Source organism: Sciurus vulgaris (genome assembly GCF_902686455.1).
Source record: "Sciurus vulgaris genome assembly, chromosome: 2".
NCBI classification, from domain to species: domain Eukaryota; kingdom Metazoa; phylum Chordata; class Mammalia; order Rodentia; family Sciuridae; genus Sciurus; species Sciurus vulgaris.
In genome coordinates this window covers 134,811,564-134,834,210 of record NC_136462.1, presented here as the reverse complement: position 1 = coordinate 134,834,210, position 22,647 = coordinate 134,811,564, and the positions used below count along the sequence as shown (strand labels likewise).

The window sequence follows — 22,647 nt, the reverse complement described above, 5'->3', positions numbered from 1 at the left end:
CGCCCGCTTCCCGCCCTCCCCGCCCGCCCGCCGGCCGCAGGATTGAGGAAGTGCGTCTGGGCCCGGCCCGGCCCCGGCGCGCTCGGCCCGAGTCCCGGTGGGCAGAGGGCGGTGGGACCGCAAGGCCCCGGCCCGCTGGTGTCGGACCGGCCCGCTCGGCCTCGCAGTCCCACAACGCCCGTGCCCCTACCCCGCCGCCGCAGGTAAGTGCTGCTCCGGTCCTCACCCGGCCGGGGCGGGGGCCTGGCTGCCTTCTGCAGCCGGCCGGGGACCCTGCGCCCGCATCGCCCGGGCCCGCGCCCAGGATCCGCGAGCAGCCCTGGCCTCCGCCTGCCCACCCGTCCGCGTGCCCTGCAACCCAGGCCCGCACTGCAGGCGGCCGCGTGCTTGGGCATGGGTAGCCTTTACCCAGGGGCCACAGACGGCTCGAGGGGCATAGAGAGCGTGGGGGGACCCCTGCCTCAACAGCCCTCCTGCCTCCCGCCGCGCCCGGACCCCCCAACCAGCGGGCAGGTCAGGGAGTGTGCGGGGCTCAGGCAGAGAACCCCGCAACTCGGCGCGGAGCGGGACGGGGACCGGGGTAGCCGGCGCAAGAAGCAAAAGTAGGAAACATCAGGGCGTCAGCAGGTTTGCTTGGCCTTTGGAGAAAACCGTCCTTTAACTTGGAGACAGCCGAGCCAGCATGTGGGAGATTGCGGGTGAATGTGTGTTGCCATCTCTTTTGGATGGCAATCTGGTGATCCGGGATGGTTGAGGGCATCTTCCCCCTGCTCACGTTTGGAGCGAGCTACTTGCCCAGGAATAGCATCTGTTTGGTCCAGATAAAAACTGCCATGGCAGTTGCCCCAGCAGGTGATCTTCCCTGGTAGGGACACAGGAAAAGTAGCCTAGGAAGGCTGGAGGTCTCTGGAAAAACTGGAGATTTTGGGGACCCCTATGGCCATTTCAATCTGCCCATTTATAGTTTGAGACCTTGACATTTTCATCTTACATATACATCCCCCTGCAACAGTTGAAGAAGTAGAGAAACAGGTACATACAGTTACATTCTTAGCAATCCTGTTACCAAATCCACTATTTTTAAGTTTGTCACTTACATGGCACTAAAGGGACTTTGGAAAACCTAAACAATGCCTTTTGCAGTTTGGCTTTTATTACCTTACTAATGTTTCAGAAGGAAAAATAAGTTAATTACATACCAACACCTAGTTTGTCCCTAAAGAAGATTTTAGGGTCAGCCTTTTCCCTGGGCTTTCACATTTCTGGAAATGTCCCCACAGTCAACACCATTTCTTAAATCAAAAATGTGAAGTTGTCCTCCTCTATTCCCTCTTCCCTGAATCCATTCTGTTGCCAAATCTTGTTGGGTCTACCAAAATGTGACCTGGTCTATCCTCTTCTTTCTCATGCCATCCGTCCTTGTCCAAGCTACCACCATCTCTTTCTTGTATGATTAGTCTCTCTCCCTCTTCTCTGTGGCAGCCAGAATAATGCTATCTGTGTATGTGTCCCCCATGGGTAAATGCTATCATGTCAGTCCTCTTCATGGAACCCTTCAATACCTTCTCCTTGCAATTGGCATGGAATCCAAGGAAACTCCTCCCTTCCCAACCCTCAGGGGGTCTAGCAGCTGCCATCTCAGATCACCAGGCCATTGCCCTGTAGTCACCCTGGCCAAGCGCACTCTGCAGCTCCAGGCCTCTGCATTGCTGCTGTAGGTCTTTTCACATGGTCTTTAAAGGTCTTTCCTGGCCACGCTCTCTAAACCACTGTCTCTAACACATCCCTTATTCTGCACCATTCCAGCATTCCCCACAGTTCATATATTCCTTAATTTGCTTAATTTCTTCTTAATTGCCTCACAGACTTCACCAGAGCTCCTGGGATCAAAGATTATATCTGTTCTGCTCACTGCTGCATCCTCATGACCCACACTGAGCAGGAGGTGCCCCATGCATGGTGATGCACATGGAGACTAACTGGTGCATGGATAGCCTTAACTCACTTTCAAATCCATGGAGCGCTTCTGTTCCCCAACCTTTCTGTGCTCATCTAAGATTGAGAACAATATATTTCTCTAGCCTGCAGCTCCATGATATTTTGATGTCCACAAACCAGTTACACACTTTATGTAAGCAAGCTAATATTAGGGAATGCCAAAAACACTATAGAGATGTCTAGAACATAAACCATCCATCTCCACCAGGCTTTTGATTCTAAAAACTAGAGGATATGAGCATTTCTGACATGTCTCACTTTCAAAGGTCTTCGAACACTTTTATATCAACAGTCCTTCCTAAACTTCCTGAAAACAAGACTTTAAAGCAATTACTTATTTTACTGTCCCTTCCAGTTTCATAAAATCATAAAGTTCACCCCTCACCAAAAGGACTCAATACAAGTTTCCTTGTTTTATTTGCCCTTGAGCATTTATTTATTAATGCAGATATAAAGGGTTGGCAAAAGAAAACTGAAGACATTTTTTAAAATTATTAATATAATCATTACCACAGGAAACTTGAAGCTTCCTTTAGGATGCTGAATGGAAAGAAAACATGTAACTCACGACCGTGACTTGTTGCATTGGTCTGAACCCAAAAGAAGCAGGAGGAAGCAAAGATCTGTTTGAGGGCAAAGATTGAGCAAAATGAGTTACCTCATCTTAAAGTTTCTACCTTAGTGTATAAGCCAAAATAGTCATTATAATTTTAAAAACTGCTCCGGTGTCAAAGTCCTTTACTAGTACAATGATTTGAAAAAGGAAACTGAAAGGGGAACCAAATGTGCTGGGTAAAGGTTAAACTAGAATATTTTTAAGATTTTTTAGGCGGGGAGTAACTTTAAAACACTACATGGTAAGACTTATGTTTTGAGAAGAAACATCTACTATTAGCATCTTTGAGATGTTGTTGGGTATGTTTGGTAGCTGTTTTAGAGAGGTGTTTGAAAGCAGAAGGCAACTGTGCATCTTAGTTTCTGGAAGTTAATGCACAATTTGGAGCCTCTATGTTATAGCAGAGTGTCTTGCTGGTTCTCCCTATTCCCATTCTCAAGTTGGTTTTCCAAATCGGGTTTCACAATTTATAAGACTATTCATCTGCTGAATTTTATCCAAATCCATCCTTTGTCTTTTTCTCCTTGGATTTTTCAGGCTCCCCAAGTTCAAACACACTTGTTTCTCTAAACAGTTCCCTTTAACTTCTCAAAGGTTCATAAGAAGCAAGATTGCCTAGTCAAGGCCTCCTTGGTCCCACTTTCTCTGGCCTTGAAGAGTTCAACCCATCTGGGCCAGGTGCCTGACTTCCAGGCTTTTAGACAGAAATTCCAAGTGCTCTTACAGCCCTTCTCTATAGCTTGCTCTGTGCCCACATGGTACAGAGCACCTTCCAGAACCTGCTTTCTGGGGAAACAGAGCCTCTGCCCTCTAGGGTTGACACCCTGAGTTTATTCAGCTCTGCTGGTCTCCCGAGCCCCCATGCTGACATTGCAGGTAAAAACCATGCCAGCCCTGTTGTAGAAAGCCAATGTGGAAACTTTGCCTGAGTAAATTGTCACAGCAACCCTGAGAGGTAGTGGGGTCATTGGGGTGCATGACTATTTTTAACAGAAGAGAAAACTGAGAGGTGTATATTTCAGCTGGAGTTCATTGCTAAAGTGAGACAGAGGCAATTCATACCTGGGACATCTACACTGTGCGTTTATCTTTTATCTTTAGAGTCTTAGGCACTATTTACATGACCCTAATGTTTGTGTCATTTTTTTTTCCGGTTGCACCATCACTCCCCATTTTGAAGTTGTCTGTCTCGGTGCCAATGACCTTGTACTTGATGTGTACAATAGACTATAGGAACACCCACTTTCTATAGTGATACCATCCTGAATTGCAGTTGTCTCTGTACCAGGCCTGAGGTGGGTCCTCAGACATTTCTCATTCCTTAACTAGCAGAGAAGAATTGGGGGCTTCCATACTTGGTGGGAGCCCGGCAAGGAAGAGCAGCACATGGCTTCAGGAGTTTCTCACAGCTTTGTTGGTTTTAAGAGATTTGTCTTAATCTGACTTTCTCCACCATGGAATTACTTGGAGTTAGATAATTCTTTGTTATGAGAGGCTGTCCTGCGCCTGGTGGGAGGTTTAGCAGTGTCCTGGACCTCTACCACTGCGTGCCTGTCAGCACCACCAAAAATGTCTCCAGGCATTTGCCACATGTCCTCTGGGAAAGAAGCACATCTATGGGGATCATTTCTGTTAGCGTCCAAAACTCAACACAACTTGACTTCATAACCAATAAAATTCCTTCTAGACCCCTTCCTTTTGGGATTGTTGCCCAACTGCCCTTTTGGGATTATATGCCCATCTCTTGACTTCCAGGAGAATCTATCCTGGGCAAGGGCAGGGCCTTGAATTATGTCCATCTGTATGTGTATCTGCCCCATACCAACTGGGGCATGAGCCCCTGAGGGCAGGAGCTTCATTGAGCTGTATCGATGTCACTGGGCCCTGCACAGACCCAGGCTGCCTGACAAGAGACAGGAGATTTGTGTTAACTGAATGATGACCGAGCCCTTTACCAGCAAATGCTTTGAGATTGCTTAGGGTTTCTTCTCAGGGAGACAAGCTCTAAACCCAGTGTCGAAGTGGGATGCGGGGAGCTACGTCCTTTCACTGTTCTCACCTGATGGTTTGGCCAGATAGATAGACTGTAAGGTGGAATATTGCAGAGGAAATGAAATATCAATAAATAGTAAATATTTCCAGGGGGTATGAGAAAGTTTTTGAGTGACAAAATCCATCTTATTTTATGATGTTTTTCACCACCAGAAGGAGAAAACTTTCTGCTCAACTATGCCTGTGTGTCCATGCCTTAACCCACGTGGGAAGCTGCAGTGGTGGTGACAACAGCAAGACCTGCCTTTGGAGATTGGCTGCCTTAAGGGTTGATGGCTGGCATGTCACGGAGACTACCCAGCATGTACTGGTGTGTGGGGCCAGAGGGATCAACCATGTGTCCAGATCGCGCCATGGAGACCCATAATGGTAAGGATGGGGCTTGCCGTACTTGCCTGGTTGTGAACTGCCATGCTTGCCCTACAGGGACTTTGGGCTGCGTAAGAACAAGGGGTTTTCAACCAAAGGAAATAAAATGACAATTATTGGTGGGTTTTCATCATAAAATATATTTTGGAATTCTCACTTAAAATTCTAAAAATTGAAGTGTCGTGAACAAAATTTATTGTGGACTCAATGATCTTAAGAATTGGGGTATTACTTTATGTTGGTTAAAAGACTTTTAAAAAATGGGGATTTGGTTTTGTTTTTACATTATAAAATAATGCATTTTCATTAAAGAAAAATTGAAAAAAGAAAAGAAAAAATTACCCAGAGTTCCACTACCCCACACTCAAGCACAATTAGATACTGGCATATTCTCTTCTAGTCTGCTTCTCTGTCATCGAGAGACATTATTTTTACCTTATCATATTTATAAAGTTGTATGCTACTTTCTTCTCCTAACCTTCTATCATTGATATTTACCCAAGTTACCATCTAGCTCATGTGATTAAATGAAGCATCATTTTAATATGGGACTACTATATAAAATGATTAACCTAATCTTTATTCTTCTATTAAACATTTGAGTCGCTTATAATTGTTCACACTTTGCAAAAGCATTCCATTCCTATTTTTTTTATATACACGGTTTTCAGGTTATTTTCATAACATAGATTTACCGATGTCAGATTATTGGACTTGAAAATTTTAAAGATTTTCCACTAAAGTTATGCCATTTTTTAAATTTTATTTCTGTGTTTATTTTTATGTGATGCTGAGGATCAAACCCAGTGCCTCATATGTGCTACACAAATGCTCTATCACTGAGCTATAACCTCAGCCTCCAATAATACACATTTTGGGAGAACACTTAATGAGTCAAAAGCTGTATGTTAAACACATCAGAATGATTGCAAAAGGAGGGTGAGAATGGAAATATTCTATGTTTAAGTATACATACATGCATACGGAAATACCAAAGAGGGGCCCTCCATGAACCAATTATGTTAACAACATGCAATGAACTGAGAAATATGATTAATTAATTCAACTCTTCATCTGAAGTCCAAAACACATTAACCATTGCATCATTTTTTTTTAGTTGTAGCTCTTTTTTTTTTATTGTAAACAAATGGGATTCATGTTGTTTCTCTGTTTGTACATGGAGTAAAGGCATACCATTTGTGTAATCATAAATTTACATAGGGTAATGTTTTTTGATTCATTCTGTTACTTTTTCCCTTCCCCCCACCCCTCCCACCCCGCTTTTCCCTCTATACAGACCTTCCTTCCTCCATTCTTGCCCCGCTCCCTAACCCTAACTCTAACCCTAACACTAACCCCTCCCTCCCCCCATTATGTGTCCTCATCCACTTATTAGCGATATCATTCGACCTTTGGTTTTCTGAGATTGGCTTATCTCACTTAGCATGATATTCTCCAGTTTCATCCATTTGCCTGCAAATGCCATAATTTTATCATTCTTTATGGCTGAGTAATATTCCATTGTATATATATACACCACAGTTTCTTTATCCATTCATCAATTGAAGGACATCTAGGTTGGTTCCACAGTCTGGCTATTGTGAATTGAGCAGCTATGAACATTGATGTGGCTGCATCTCTGTAGTATGCTGATTTTAAGTCCTTTGGGCCAAGGAGTGGGATAGCTGGGTCAAATGGTGGTTCCATTCCAAGTTTTCTAAGGAATCTCCACACTGCTTTCCAGAGTGGCTGCACTAATTTGCAGCCCCACCAGCAATGAATGAGTGTACCTTTCTCCCCACATCCTCGCCAACACCTGTTGTTGCTTGTATTCTTGATAATTGCCTTAATGAACATCGACGCAAAAATTCTCAACAAAATTTTAGCAAATCGCATACAAAAACATATTAAAAAGATAGTGCACCATGATCAAGTGGGTTTCATCCCAGGGATGCAAGGTTGGTTCAACATCAGGAAATCAATAAATGTCATTCACCATATCAATAGACTTAAAGTCAAGAATCACATGATTATTTCAATAGATGCAGAAAAAGCATTTGATAACATACAGCATCCCTTCATGCTCAAAACACTAGAAAAAAATAGGGATAGTGGGAACATTCCTTAACATTGTAAAGGCCATTTATGCTAAGCCCATGGCTAATATCATTCTAAATGGTGAAAAAATGAAAGCATTCCCCCTAAAAACTGGAACAAGGCAGCGATGCCCTCTTTCACCACTTTTATTCAGTATCGTCCTTGAAACTCTAGCCAGAGCAATTAGACAGACCAAAGAAATTAAAGGGATACGAATAGGAAAAGAAGAAATCAAACTATCCCTATTTGCTGATGATATGATTATATACTTAGAGGAACCAGGAAATTCCACCAGAAAACTTTTAGAACTCATAAGTGAATTCAGTAAAGTAGCAGGATATAAGATCAATGCACATAAATCTAATGCAGTTTTATACATAAGTGATGAATCTTTGGAAAGAACAATCAGGAAAACTACCCCATTCACAATAGCCTTCAAAAAATAAAATACTTGGGAATCAATCTCACAAAAGAGGTGAAAGACCTCTACAATGAGAACTACAGTACACTAAAGAAAGAAATTAAAGAAAACCTTAGAAGATGGAAAGATCTCCCATGTTCTTGGATAGGAAGAATTAATATTGTCAAAATGGCCATACTACCTAAAGTGCTATACAGATTCAATGCAATTCCAATTAAAATCCCAATGACGTACCTTACAGAAATAGAGCAAGCAATTATGAAATTCATCTGGAAGAATAAGAAACCCAGAATAGCTAAAGCAATCCTTAGCAGGAAGAGTGAAGTTATGCCATTTTTAAAACCAATAGAGTATCATTTATATTGTTAACAATAAATATGTGTTAATGTCTTAGTACATACCAGGTCCTGGGTTAATGCTTTACCAAATGATCTCCTTTAATCCTCAGAGAAACCTGTGAAAATGATACATTTATCCCTCTTTTATAGCTGATAAACTTGAGGGTAAGTGAGGTCTAGAAATTTGTTCATGGTCAACTCATAAATCATAAATCTGCCATCTAAACCCTGTCTGACTTCTAGAACTTTCATTCTAATAGTCTGTCCTTCAAGGTTTGGTAGGGACCACATGTTGGATTTGAGAGGGACCACATTTGGGATTTAAGAGGGACTCATGTTTGTTTTGAGAGGTCCACATATTGGGTTCAGGAGGGCCTGTGTGTTTGCAATTGTGTTAACAAATGGGCACTGGTTTAGCAAAGGTTTTTTTCACTATAAGTATTTTTTTCTCCATCTCAAATGTCTAGAGGCTAATTAGGGTGATGTTTCTGGAAGGTTTCTTTGCACATAATTCAGATTATGAAATGGGAGAAAAATTTGCTCCTTGACATTCCCAGCACAAAATGTTGCCAGAGTGTTTGATTTGTATCTTGCTTTCTTAGTTGATATAAGGTGACATGGGCAATAGAATGCTATACCTGATTTTGGAGCAGTGTCTTTGTCTTTCCAGTGTACTTCCAGCTCCATTTTCCCACCTGCAGTCCTGAGAGATGAGAGTCAGGGCAGGGATGCTGGGTCCATTGGGGGCTTGTTGGGTAGGTGACTGTATCATCTGAAAAAGTTCTGCAGAGGCCTCTGCCCCATCCCCTTTCTGGTCAAGATCTGGTGATCTAAAGACATGTTCTCAATCCTGGTCCACAGGGTCACTATGTTGTGACTGCCAATACCCAGACCACATCCAGACCCACTGGAACAGCATCTTGGTGGTCTGGGCATTTTTCAAAAGTTCCCCCATAATTTTAATGCAGCCAAAGTTGAGAATCAACCACTCTAAATGGCTTTAGTCCCATAGAGCAAGATTTGTGGAATTTTAAAGTGTACACCTGTTCCCTGGGGATCTTGATAAAATGCAAAGTCTCATTGAGTAGATCCGGAGCATGGAGATTTGCATTTCTAACTGGCTCCTCTCACTTAGGTTGATGAGTGGCAAGACTAAGATGATGCTTTCTAAGTCCGCAGGGATTCTGATTCTTATATGTCCCAAGGACCTAGGATGGGCTCGGGACAAAACTGGAACCAACCCCACCTCCAGAATTGAGGTAGAAAAGATAACCAGAAAATGCTTAATGTGAACCTAGACATGAAAGCACTGATTATCCCAAGTCCTTCATTTTCTTCCTTAAAGATCTGTGCCGAGCTTTTCTACTGTTCCTTAGTAGGTCCCCTCTCACTGATAGCTGTGATGAAACAACAGGCTCAGAAGACTTTTCTGCCCCCACAGGCTACTTTTCACAATGGAATCTCAGGTCTCCCCACTATCCCTGTGGTGAATAAATCTAATAATAAACACACACAGGGTTGGGGACCTGATGGGACTGAGTACTGTCTAGCTACTTGGGGTGGGAGACAGGGCAGAGAAGTGATGTCCCTCGAACCCCTGCAGGTGAGGGAGGTGTTTATCAGAAACCTAACATACAAACCATAGAATCAAAGAAAAAGAGAAGAAAGTTGCCTGCATTCATCAGAAACTTCTTTCCAGTGGCTCAGCATTAGGGAAATATTAAAGAATTATGATTTATATATTATTATATATTATTTATATATTAAAGAATTATGGTTGTGATTGAATCCCCTTAAGGAAGCTTATAAAGAAGCTACAGATTTACACCCATATTCCATTCTCATATTTTAAAGTTCCACGGGTGATAACAACAGGGCTGAGCCTGAAAACACCACCCCTGGAGCTAACTAACTAGCAGAATTTATTAATTCCAGAAACTGAACCCTATGACACCCCCCTCTGTAGAGTCCAATTTTAATACATCACATGTAGGATTTCACTTTCACAGAGTATAAATGCCAAATACCCCTTAAATCACAATGGGGTTATGTCCTAATAAAGCCATAGTAAGTTGAAGATGCATTTAATGCACCTAAACCACCCAACGCCACAGTTTAGCCTAGCCTACCTTGAAGATGCTCAGAACACTAATGTTAACCTATAGTTAGGCAAGATCATGTAACACAAAGCCTATTTACAATAAAGTATTGAGTATCTTGTGTAATTTGTTGAATATTATGCTGAAAGTATAAAACAGAATGGTGTATGGGTACACTTTCACACCATGGTGAAGTTTGAAAAAAAATCATAGGTGGAACCTTATTAGCCAGAACCATCTCTATTAACACCAAGACCACAGCACAGGAGCAAGCTATGCTCAAAGAGTAGGGTCCCTGTGCTTTCTGTTTTCTAAGGTAAACACAAATTATTTGTTGTTGTTGTTTTACATTACTTTTGTAATCAGAAGCCTGATATTGCAAGTTATTTTTTAATTGCTGTTTTTTAAGTGTCGATGCTTTGTGGTGAGGATCTAACCAGCATACCTTGTGTGCTCACATCCAAGGTCAAATTTGCCTCACTGGCCTCTTTCCCCTTAATGTCTTTTTTGAATAAATTGGGAAGTATTTGACTCAATACACCTGTAGCTGAGTCCTCTGCAGGGTCCACTTTCTCAGTGTGTCCTCAGAGGTGGATTGGTCCTTCCACCTTCTCTGTAGACCTCCTGGATCAGGAGGAGCTCTGCTTCTCAGTCCCCCTTTACCTACCTAAATCCACCCACCTTTTCTCAGGGAAGACTGTTCTGGACCTAATTCCCAACCCTGGCTAAGAAAATGTGGCTTCCAGTAGAGAGAAAAATGATTCTCAAATTATATAGGGGCAGCTCTCTCAGCTTTTAAAAATCTTTAGAAGATGACATGTCTGAAAATGACAAAAGTTCTTATACTTGCAAGAATAAATTTAGAAAAAGACCAAAACTTTTAATAAAACACCTGCTTTACTTTTGAGTTTGGTAATGGCATTTTATATTTCACACCCCACCTGTTTTGACTTGCATAACCTCACCTGTGTGTATAGAGTGGTTCACTCTTTCAAAGCCCATGGATGAAGCTGGACAAAGTGGCATATGGCTGTTGTCCCAGCTTCTCCAGAGGGTAAGGCAGGAGGTTCACTTAAACTCAGGGGTTCAAGGCCAGCTTCAGCAACATAGTGAGGAAAAAAAAACTCATGAACATATGAGGGTGTCCACCATGTGGTCTGCCATGTCTACACAGCACAACTGTGTCAGTGAGGCATGTCACTGCCCTAATCTCATGAGCACCATCAGCAATGAGCTCCCACTTAGTGCAGGAGGAATTTTTAGAAGCTTCAATGGGTTTCCAGTGGGTCAGTCCACAGAAGAGAGGTCAGCAAGTTCCTTATTGGGCCAGGGCTCCTGACCAACTACTTTGACAAACATGTCATTAGACATTCTTGAGCATATCACTGCTCTAGCTGACACCAGCCAGAGTGGAAAAACCTGTTCTGCCAGCTGAGCTGGGGCACCTAGGAAAGTAGAGATGTAAGGAAACGTCCAGATCATCCCAGCTGGGACTCTTCTGGATTGTGGAAGGTGGGGGTGCTTAAGCGGACCCCATCCTGGAGGCAGCTCACACCCCCACCTCTCTGTGCGTGGTCCTACCTTCATCCCTGAAAGCCCTGACACAGCTGCCTGCCTATCAGAGCACTGCCCACTGCCGGACCCAGCATGGACCAGAGGAGGAAGAGGAACATTCCAGAGGGTCTTCAAATCCCAGGTTGTTATATTACTACTTGCAGTGTCCTTTCCCCCACCTCTCCTTTGGCTTTCTTCAGATCTGTATTAAAAATTTAACTTTCTGTATTAAAAATCTAACTTTTGATCTATGTACCAACTTGTTTGCTTAAGTGAAGGCTCTTCTTGCCTTCTAGAAATAGAAGTATACTGAACTAGGAAGTACCCAGAGGGTAGTAGCTTGCCTTCTTTATGGGCCAAGGGACAGATCTATAGTGATGAGCCAGCCCACGTGTTTAAATGTCCCTCTTGTTGGTGTCCTGCTTATGCCTGCAGGGCCACGGAGGAGTGATGAGAAGGGGCTTTCGCCATGGTCAGTGGGGTACCCTCCTCCAGCCTGGTGGCAGGAGTACCCTGGGCCTCTCCGGGGGGGCAGCTAGCATCCAGTAAGAAATTCCTTACTGAGTGGTGGCCCTGTTGGTAGGAGCAATGGCTGTGGGCAGCCGTCCATGCAGGTGGCGGTTAGCACAGCTGTGCTTCATGCCCACAAAACAGAGCCCAACTACAGGAGCTCTGGGCTTGGTGAGGCTTTTAATATGAACCTTAATCTGAGACTTGGATCTTGGCTTAATTATTTGCTTACTTCCAGCAATGGGGAGCTGGCTGCCTATCAAATGATGCCACCCTTTCTGTTAGGAAATTATTGCTGTAGGTCTCTGCCCTGCTCTCACTGGACTCAGCCTCACTCCATGAGGCTATCAGAATCTCTTTACCCCTTTCCTGGGATAACTAAAAGCAGATTCCTTGCTCCTGCTTAGGGTTCCTTTTTAGGCCAAGTCATCCCACTACCTTTCATAGCTAGCAGCTCTTTCAACCTAACACCTTCCATTTGGCTATCACTCCGACTAATCTTTAGGCGGTGGCTGCCTGGGTCCAGAGGAAGAGCTGCCTTTCACCTCCCCTTCCTCTTCTCTGCTGTGGTGGGCTCTAGGGAACACCCTCACCCTCCCTTCCCACTCCAGGTGGCCACAAGCCTCAGCCCCACCCCTCCCTGCCTTCTCTACGTGGCTCCTGAAGGCCCAGGCCTACCCAGTGTTGCATTCAGCATTCAGTTCTCTTTCGGGGTTCCAATAAAGAAGTCAGTGGCCTGTGAGGTCCCTGTGCAGAGGGACAGAATTTTCACCCATCAGTCTGGATTCCTAGTCCGTGTGAGTCAGATCTCAAAGGAGCCATAATTAGGGAGTGTTATGAATTCTTCAGTTTCTCTAGGAATGGACCTCCACCCCCACCGCATAAAATTTAAATCTGAACTCTAGTGTATGAATTTCACATGTATTTTTGGAACTCCTGATGAATGAATATAAGGAGCTACCAATACAGACAGTCCCCACTCACAGTGGTTTTTGACTTGTGACTTTTCTACTTTATGGTGGTGTGAAATGGTATGCATTCAGTAAAACCCATACTTTAGATTTTGAATTCTGATCTTTTATCCCAAGCAAAGCTTTGTGTCCCTGTCCTCTCTTGCTATGCTAGGCAGCAGCAGTGAATTGTGGCTCCCTATCAGCCACGCTGTCACAGGGGAAGCCACAGATGCTCAACAGTGAGCTCCTTGTTAAGCTGTGATGTCTGGAAGGTTGGGTGTGTCAATGTAGTATATTTTCAATTTACTAGGGAATTATCAGGATGTGACCCCATCATAAATTGAGGCACTCTGGGTTTTTTGGAAGTCCAGTCCCAGTTCTTGGTCTCGTCACTATCCAGGCTACCCTTGTCTTCAGTTTATCCAGATTCCACTTAGCCATCTTTCTATTTCTTGGTGACATTTATCCAGAGAAGAAAAGAAACAAAACAAAAGAGGAACACCCAGAAACATACATCTCAAGTAAGAAGAATCTTTCTGAGCTCCTAACCTTGATATGCTAGAAGGAACCCCACATTAGTCACGATCATATTTTCAACTGTAAAGAATTTTTCAGGATTGTGGTTCATTTTACTAATTCTTGCTCAAGTTGTACCTAGCAACTTTTCTTCTCAGCCCCACCTATCACCTAGCACCCAAGGGCTTGTTGCTAAGTGTTGTCTTAAAAGCACCTGCCTGGGTGTCTCAAGAGAATCAAGGGAAAAAAATAGTTTAATTTCTGTGGCATTTTGAACTTTTCAGAGACTTAGAGATATTTAAAAGCATTCAAAAATAGTCTGTAATTTTAAAAATAGAAACCATGTGATGATGTGAATTGGAGGCTGGAATTTGAATACAAAGTGACAAGAATGGCACTAAAGTTCCTGTTAGCTCATTGTGGACATGAGAAAGTGGTGTGAGCACTCAGAGACAAGTGGGTGGTCACAAGTGGCCCACATTTGTGGGGGTTAGAAGTGGAGGACTCTGGTTGGTGGTGCTGGGTGGGAGGAGGCCAGGGCAGGACCTCTCAGACTGTCCTGCCTCTGTCCCAGCTGCCAGCCTCAAACAGCTCCCATGGGCAGTGGCCTGTCTCTGTGCAAACATCACCATCACCACTGGGCTCAAAAATAAAAGGTGAACAAAGAGCCTCTGCCTGACATGGGGCAGGAGCATTCTCCGTGTGCCTAACTCCTCCCTGAAGGTTAAGAAAAAAAGTTATTTGTATGAAATTCCACACATTCTCCAAATAGATTGAAATGATACTGGTGAGGCCAGGATGCTCACACACATGCTCACACACACGCACACAGGCACAATGTTTTTTGGTATGTGTAGTCTGACATGTTCATTGGTATGTGGGAGCTCTCTGTGTGTGCACCACATTTGTTGAGTATGAAAACAACCAGGGTGATTTTTAACCATCCTCTAGTAAAGTCTCTTTAGAGTCTTCCTAGATGCTGCCTGTTATTGTAAGGGTCAAGTATCACTGCATAAGTCCCAGAAGAGTTGCATGACCACAGAGTAAGCATGTTAAAAGTTTTCACAGTAATATATACCCCTGGTTAAACAAGTCAGTAGGAAACAAAAACTATAATGTAAGAAGACTAACAGGACCCTATCTCCATGTCAGTGTCTTCATATGCTCTTGCTGGATATAGCTCTTTAGGTAACTATCACTTCTTATGTAGAGAATGTGCCTGCACACTCTCTGGCTACCCATTGAGGCAGCATCTGTGGCCCTCTTGCCATGTTGGGTGAATATTTCCTTCATTTTCCTATTACAAGCTCCCTGCACCTTTTGTTATATGGGTGTTGATTCATCTCTAGGTTGTCTTCATAACTGAATGATGTGTTCCCATCTTCATGCCTCTGCTGGGAGACTCAGTACCGTTCTCCAAAGTGAGCACCTTTCCCTTCATCCCTTCAGGCTCCATCCACCTTCCATCTCTCACTGGGAACTCTTGCTTCCCTGCCTTGTTTAACTTGAACATCTCAGTGAGAGAACTACTAGAAAGGGCTCCCAGGAGGCACAGGCAAGAGACTGCCATCCGAGGACATCATCTTGTCCTCCTCTGGGCTCTCTTCGTTGGACATCTCTGGCCTTCAGAACTTGAAGGAGCCCGCTCTCTCATCCTCCGAGGTGGTCTGACTGTCATGGTTCTGTGGGCAACCTGTCTTTTCTTCTCTGGAAGCTTTTAGGGTCTTTCCAGCAGAATTGGCCGTCTGGAATTTCATAACCAATGACCTGAAGTGCGGGGGTCTTTTTTCATTCATGCTGCTTGGCTCTGGGTAAACCAGGTACATGTTCCTTCCAGGTCTAGAAGTTCCTTTGTATTTTCTTTGATAATATTTTTCCCTCTGCTTTTTCTCTTTTTTGTTTGGTTTTGCTTGTTTTTATGGAATTCCTACTAGTTAAGCTATGTATGTTATCTTTTCTCTCAGATTTTTCTAATTCTTGTTCTTTTTCTTAAAGTTTGAAAGATTTCCTTGACTTTATCTTCCAGCATCTCTGTTGAACATTTTATTTTGGCATTTGTTTTTCATTTCTAAAATTTTTTTCCTGCACTTGGTTGTTTCTTTTCATAGCCTTCTACTCCTGTGTTATGTGTACAGCATGTTCTTGAGTTTCCCAGGAAATTCTAATTGACTTTTATTTCATTTTATTTTAACGTAAATCCTATCATATTAGCTAATTTTTATTTCTATTCATTTTTCAAATGTTAAACATGTTTGCTAAAATCAACATTTTTACAATGAATTCCAGACAAACCAATAATTATATGATTCAAAGCATTATGAGGGTAATTTGCAAATAGTTTATTTTATAGGAAGAGACTATCTATAAATTACATGGAAAGCAGGTTCTTGCCTTGTTGAAAGAAGTCCATGAAAATGATGGAAAAAGGGTATTTCTTCATTGGCCCTTGTTTTTTAAGCTTTTTTTTTTTTTTTTTTTTTAATGATCTACATCATCTGAGGCCTGGATTTTTGTTGGTCTTTAATAAGTCAGCATTATTATTTCAATTATTACATATCTATTTACAGTGGACACTGCTCTAAATGGTGAGAACACCATAGGAATGTGGCCTCTGCTTTCATGTGCTTCTTATTGTAGCCTGAAAAAGAGACAGCAAAGAACAGGAGGAAAACCAGAGTGCTGCTTGATGTGGGTAGCTTTGACCAGGATCGTGCTAAAGAAGCATATGCGGCCATTTTTAATTGTTATTGGCTATTTTAGTCTGTTTTGTGTTGCTATGACAGAATACTTGGCACTGGGTCATTAATAAAGAAAAGAGGTTTGTTTGTTTTATCATTCTGATGGCTGTAAGTTCAAATATCATGGTGTCTGCTCAGCTCTAATGAGGGCCTTGTGCTGGATGGCATCATGTGGTAGGAGTGCCTGCATGTGGAAGAGATCATGGACTCTGTTAAAACAGCCTGCTCTCTCAGGCACTAATCTGCTCCTGTGAGTCCAAACCAGTCCTCAGGACCAGAATTCGTCCCTTCACAAGGACAGCACTGGCTCTTTTCCCCCAGGCCTCATCAACTTCTTTCAACATGAATTTTGGTGGGGATAAACCACATTAAAACTATAGCATTGGATAAAATATTGACATTGAATCTGAGATCCCTAGGCAAGTTATCACATCTGCTGGACTGACCAAAAGGGAAAGGAGTCAGGAGAAAGTGGGAAGAAGAATGTTTTTTGAATATACTGAAAACAACCAAAAAGGATATGCCCAGACCTCCTTCAGGTACACATTCATTCACTTCACACTATGTCAGAGCTTTCTCTGGAGAACCTGGAAAACCAGGAAAATGTTCTCATAACAATTATATTCCAGGGAAGAAACACAATAAATAAATTTGCTCCACCATCAGGAGCAGAAAGGGACATGAAGAAAATAAGCCAGAGTGCATGGGATGGAGAGGGATGTGCTTAGGGCATAAGTTAGACAGTTTTTTCTATTACTGTAACTAAATAACTGGGGCTAGGTACTTTATTAAGAAAAGAGACTTAATTAGCTCACAATTTTGAAGACTCAAAAGCATGACACCAGCTTCTACTTGGCTCTGATGAGACCTCATGGTAAATGGCTTCACAATGAATTGCATGCACAATGGCATGAGTGCATGCAAGAGGGGAAGATCACATTGCAAGACAGAAAGCCAGAGATCATAAAGAAGCCAATCTTGCTCCTCTATAACAGCCCTCTCATTCAAGAACTAACTGCAGTCTCAAGAGAATCACATTAATCACTTCTGGGTTTGCACCCCCAATGACCTTAGCAACTCCCACTAGTTTCTACCTCTTAACAGTTCCACCCCCCCCCCCCCCCCAGCATCACCACACTGGAACCAGGTTTCCAATACATGAACTCTTGGGGAACAAACTACATCCAAACCTAGCAGAGCACTGGGAAGGAGTCTAGAGAGAGATGTCATTTAAGCAGAACCATGTGATTAGAATGAGAAAGACAGTCTCAAAAATCAAAAGAAATGGTATTTCTGGCAAGACACCAGAAAATGTAAATGCTGGGAAGTGGGAAAGATCTTGGCATGTTTGAGAAAGAGCAGACTGGCCCACATGGAGCAGAGTGAGAAAAGCACTGAGTGGGGCTAGAGAGGTGAGCCTTCACGATATGGGCTCAGGTTTTGTTCCAATAGCTATGGAAGCACCTGGAGCAGCATCGTGATCTTAATTGGGGAGTCCAGAGGCTGTTCCCTGAGTCCTGGGGACAAGGCAGCAGGCATAGTCCAGGACAGTGGGGTAGGAGGATGGACATGGAATATGTTTCCAAAGAAAGCTGCCAGTGTTTACTGCTGTGTAACAAGCAACCCCAGAACCTACCAGCTTGACATGGCACTCTTATTTCCCAGGTTCCTTTGGGTCAAGAGTCTGGGCAGGGCTCAGCTGGGCGGTTCATGCTTCACCCACATATCTGGCATCCCAGTCCTCCTCCACTTGACTTCTCTCTCTTCCACGTGATTTCTCATCATCCAGTGTTTAGCCTGAGCTTCTTTACAGTCTGCAGTTGGAATTTTCAGAGTCCAGCAGCACAGATGTCAAGGCCTTCAGAAGAGTTAGACCCACACCTGACACAACATCACTTCTGCCACATCCTGTGGGTCAAAACAAAAAATCCAGTTCAGATAAAGCCCAGGGAAGGAAATAGGTCCCATCTTCTAATGGGAGGAACAGCAAAAAGTTAGTGGCCATCTTTAATACACCACGGACTTGATGGTGGGCTAGATATGAGAAGTAAATAAAAGAGAGATCAAAGCTGTAGTCACCACTCGATTTAACCAATGTTTTGTCATTTTTCCTTCAAAAAATTGTGGCAAGAAATCAAGTCGTATACGTACAGCTAGAGCCCTTTTGCTCTCTCCCTGTTTCCTCTCCTTCAGCTCCAGAGGTGGCTACTATTCTGAAATTAGTGTGAATATTTGCCATATTTTATACCATGCTAAATATGTGTATGTCCATAAAAACAAGGGACTCTTTCCTCCCAGGTGGGTTCCCTCTGGGTGCCACCTGTTGGGCAAGGTTTGGCACGAATCCCGCAGTGCCTTCCTGTGGATTAAGAAACAGGCCGCACTGAGGAAATGAATCTCAAAGCCTGGGTCTGTGAGATGAAGTTGCATGTAGTCCCCAAGCTTCATTCTCTCACAGGGAGGTGTTCCAGCATGTCTTTCTGGACAGAGGTGGGTTCAGTCCAGCAAGGAGTCCAGTCTGGGTCTCCCCCTCTCAAAAGGCTATACTATTAGTGACATGAAAGATGTGGTTGCTGCTGCCTATAAGTGATAACCTGAGACTTTGGGATGTGCAGTCCTCCATGATGGAGGGTGGGAGGCACTAGACCCATGGGAAACTGAGCTTGGGTGCTCTCCCTTCATCTGGGAGAAGGGGGCACCTCTAAACTGGTTCATTGTCCAAGGGCGAAGAGGGCAGAAACTAGTGTCATGGTTTGGTAATGACAGGTGTATTCAGAACAATTTCTATATTTAGAATTTTTGAGTAAATATTTTCATACCATGCCAGTCTTATTGCAGCTTGCTTTTTCAGTTAAGATTAAGTTTATACAATATAAATAAGTTGGATCTACATATCCATGGATTCAACCAACCAAGGATCAAAAGTTTTGTTTTTTTTTTTAAATTGTGTCCACAGTAAACATGTACAGATGTTTTTTGTCATTATCCCCTAAAAAGCACAGTATAACAATAATTTATATACCATTTATATTGTATTGGATATTATAAGGCATCTATAGATCATTTAAATTACACAGGAGGACATATGGAGTTTCTATGCAAGTACTATATCATTTTACACAAGTGACTTGAGCATCCACAGATTTTGTGTGTGTGTGTATGTATCCAAGTAGGTGAAGATCAAATTACCTGGAAATACCAAGGACTAACTTTATGTGCTATATTTTCCAAGAAGTTGCATGCAATATTTGCCTATAAAACCATTTAGGCCTGGTTCTTTTTTATGGGTAGATATTTTGCCTATGAGTTTCTTTCAAGGTTACAGGTCTAGTTAAATTTTCCATCTTTTCTTGAGTTAATTTTGACTTCCATTTTTCTGAACAGTCATCCATTTAATCTGAATTTTTCAATGTTCTAGCATGAAGTTCATAGTGGTATCAGCATTTTAAAAGGTATATTTTAATTATGTTTTTCATTTTAATATGTAAATCATAAACTTGATATAAAGTTGAAGGGTACAAATTATGCCCTTCAACCCTGTCCTGTCTTCCAGTTGCCCTGTCTTCCAAAGAATTCACAAATATGGATCTCCCCTTTTTTAACCTCAGAAACCACAGTTTCTTAGGCCTAGACTCATAACAGAATTTATTTTTATTTCTGCAAGTCTCTGCCTATGCAGAAGTTGGAAATATTATGTTTCTATCTTAGATTTTAAAATTTTTATGTTATGGAAAAGTCTGAGCCCATCACAAATTAAAGAGAATAATTTAATGGACCTCTTTATAGTCATCATCCAACTTAAGCTATTTTCATACATGGTTGATTTTGAGCTACATATATCCCCTTCTCCCTTTCTCTTGATTTGAAACCCAATTTCAGGGTTATGCCCTCAGAAGGCTTTTTAAAAAATTACAATATACTTAACATACTTTAAAAAATAATAGCAAAAAGTTTCATTAGTGCTATCCAGTCAATTTTCAAATGTCCGTCTCAATTCATTTTTATCACTGCTTTTTTTCCCCCATCAGATTTGTTGGATCCTCATCCCTGTATTTTATTGGGTCAGTACAGTGAAGTCTCTTAATTTCTATCTTTCTCACTCTCTTTTTCTTGGCGATTTCATTGTTGGTAAAGCCACATTGTCCTTTTCAGTTTCCCACAGTCTGGGTTTTAACAATGGCATCCCTGTGTGTGGCCTAGCATGTTCCTCTCTTCCCTGCGGTTTTCTTAGATCCAGAGGCTTGATTAGATTCAGGAAGATGTTTTGGCAGGAACACTCAATCATGGTGTGTGTACTTCCTATTGCCTCACCTCAGGAGTTAAGGAATGTCGAAGGTTTTTCTTTGATGTTTAGATTTTGCCAATGATTTTAGTTGTCAGCTTGATCATTAAAACTCCTAATGGTTTTTCGGCTTTTCACCTAATAGCTTTATGGGTCACCCATTGTTGCTCAGATGAATTTTTTTACTTGGGGTTGCAGAGGAGTGAGACTTTAAGTCTGTCTTTCCTTCTTCGCTTATTCACAGAAAGCATCTCTAAAGAAGAGCACTGTCCGGTCAACTCTGATCCTTGAGTTATAGTTTGTTTGAGAACATCAGGATTAAGACTCAGTTCTTTCCCTTAAGTTGCTTATGCATTCTTCTGAAAAATGAACCAATTCACCTTTCAAAGGTAACCAGTGAGAGGATTTTTCCTTGGTATCATTATGAACTCACAGATTCTAGCTTAGTTGTTGTTGCTCTTCGGCGAATAGGTCCTTCAGGTTGGTTCCTCTGTCCTTTGTCATGACCCCAGGTGTCTTTGGTGACTTCCTTGCTTTCTGACATGAAGAGCTCCAGGCTGAGGTTGCCCATTTCCTTTCCCAGATGTGCAATCTGATGTTTCTCCAAGGACCCCTGTTTCCTCTGGTAACCTCATGATTTTCGGTTCTCTAATGTGTAGTTTGGTCTCCCTTCTTGTTCCAGATATTTCTTGTGAAATCTCGTGTGCTCCCCCTTAAGCCTGTTCTTGTCCCCATCTCTCTTATTTTTTTGTTGATTAGTCTTTCCATAAAATTGTTCATTTCATTAGTCCTTTGAAAGAACCAGCTTTAGGTTTTGTTGCCGTTCTCTCTTATTTCTTTGCTTTAGCTTCAATTTTTGCATTTCTCTCTTTTCTTTTTTCTATATTTATTCCCCCCTTTTTCAACTTCATAGCTAGTAGTCACCTGTCACTTCTGAGAACTCGTCTTTTTTCGACTTGACAATTGTTCTTATTTATTAGTGTATATACTTCTAGAATTCTTTTTAGACATGTTTTGAAAAATTTCAGGAAGTGCCATCAGCCCTTGCTGTGCAGAGTTCCATATCCATGGGCTCTGCCTGGGTGGAGTCCACCAACTGCAGATCGAAAGTATGTGGGAAAAAACATGGTGTCTGTATTGAACATGTGCAGACTTTTTTTTTAATCATTATTCCCTAAACAATGCAGTAGAACAGCTATATGCGTAGCAATCTAGAGATAATTTAAACTATAAGGATGAATGTACAATAAGTTACATGCAAAATATTATTCCATTTTACTTAAGGGACTTGATCATCAGAAGATTTTGGTCCTGGAACAAATCTTCTACAATTCTTAGGGACAACTGTATCTTCCTTTCTCTTAAATTTTTTTTTTTTTTTTTTTTTCATTTCTACTTCCAACTTTTCTGTCTTTGGTTGCCGCATCCTTTGCTTGGCCTTCCAAATCACTGACTTGTCCTTCAGCCCTGTTCTTTGTGCTTGGCAGCCCATCTGATGTGTTTTACAGCTCAACTCTTCTAGTTTTAATTTCCAAGATCTTTAGCTGATTCTTGTTTGGGATTCTGCTTTCTCCTGGGTCTCTCCAGGTTGTCAGTAGTACTTATTCTGAGGTTGTTCTTGTGCTACTAACATTGACTCTGGGTAGAGATGGGCCCCTGAGATGCTGAAAAGCTAGACTCCAAAATGCTCCTTAGGGAAGTTGGGTGCTGACTCAGTCTTCTCCTTCAGGTTGACAATGACACTTGTGGGTTTTATTGTGAACTACGAGAGCCCAAGTCTTCTTCATCTCGGTGATTGGCTTATGTGTAGGTTCTCCCATCATAATGTAAGGGCACAGCAAGAAATGCAGGCTCTTAGTCCAAGCAAGACCCTGCCTTGTGTAGATACTGTCACCATCAGCTGCTCGCGTCCCCGTAGGAACTCAGTCTAAGAACTGCAGCTGTGGTAGGGCGCATCTTTTCCTGCCTGTTTTCCGATGAGCCTGTATTCTTGGCTGCATAAACAGGGAATTTAATTTGACTTTACTCTGTGTGGGGGTGGAGGGTGGGGGGTCTCTTCCTGGATCTATTGGTCAGTTTGATTCTTCTCCTTTGTGGGGCTGCC

The 22,647-nt window shown here is 42.4% G+C and overlaps 1 protein-coding gene across 2 annotated transcripts in view; it reads left to right on the top strand.

Moving 5' to 3' along the window:
• Window positions 1–41: 41 nt before the first annotated feature.
• Window positions 42–22,647, top strand: part of LRRK1 (leucine rich repeat kinase 1) — a 152,522-nt gene continuing 129,916 nt past the window's right edge. Inside the window, exons 1-2 of one of the 2 annotated variants that reach the window (XM_079121754.1) lie at window positions 42–203; window positions 4,820–5,035. In XM_079121754.1, the coding sequence (XP_078977880.1) occupies window positions 4,939–5,035 (97 nt within the window). In that variant the 5' untranslated portion in view covers window positions 42–203; window positions 4,820–4,938. Of the gene's footprint in view, window positions 204–4,819; window positions 5,036–11,097; window positions 11,687–22,647 lie in introns of those variants that run through there. The other variant, XM_079121755.1, reaches the window with a different exon arrangement.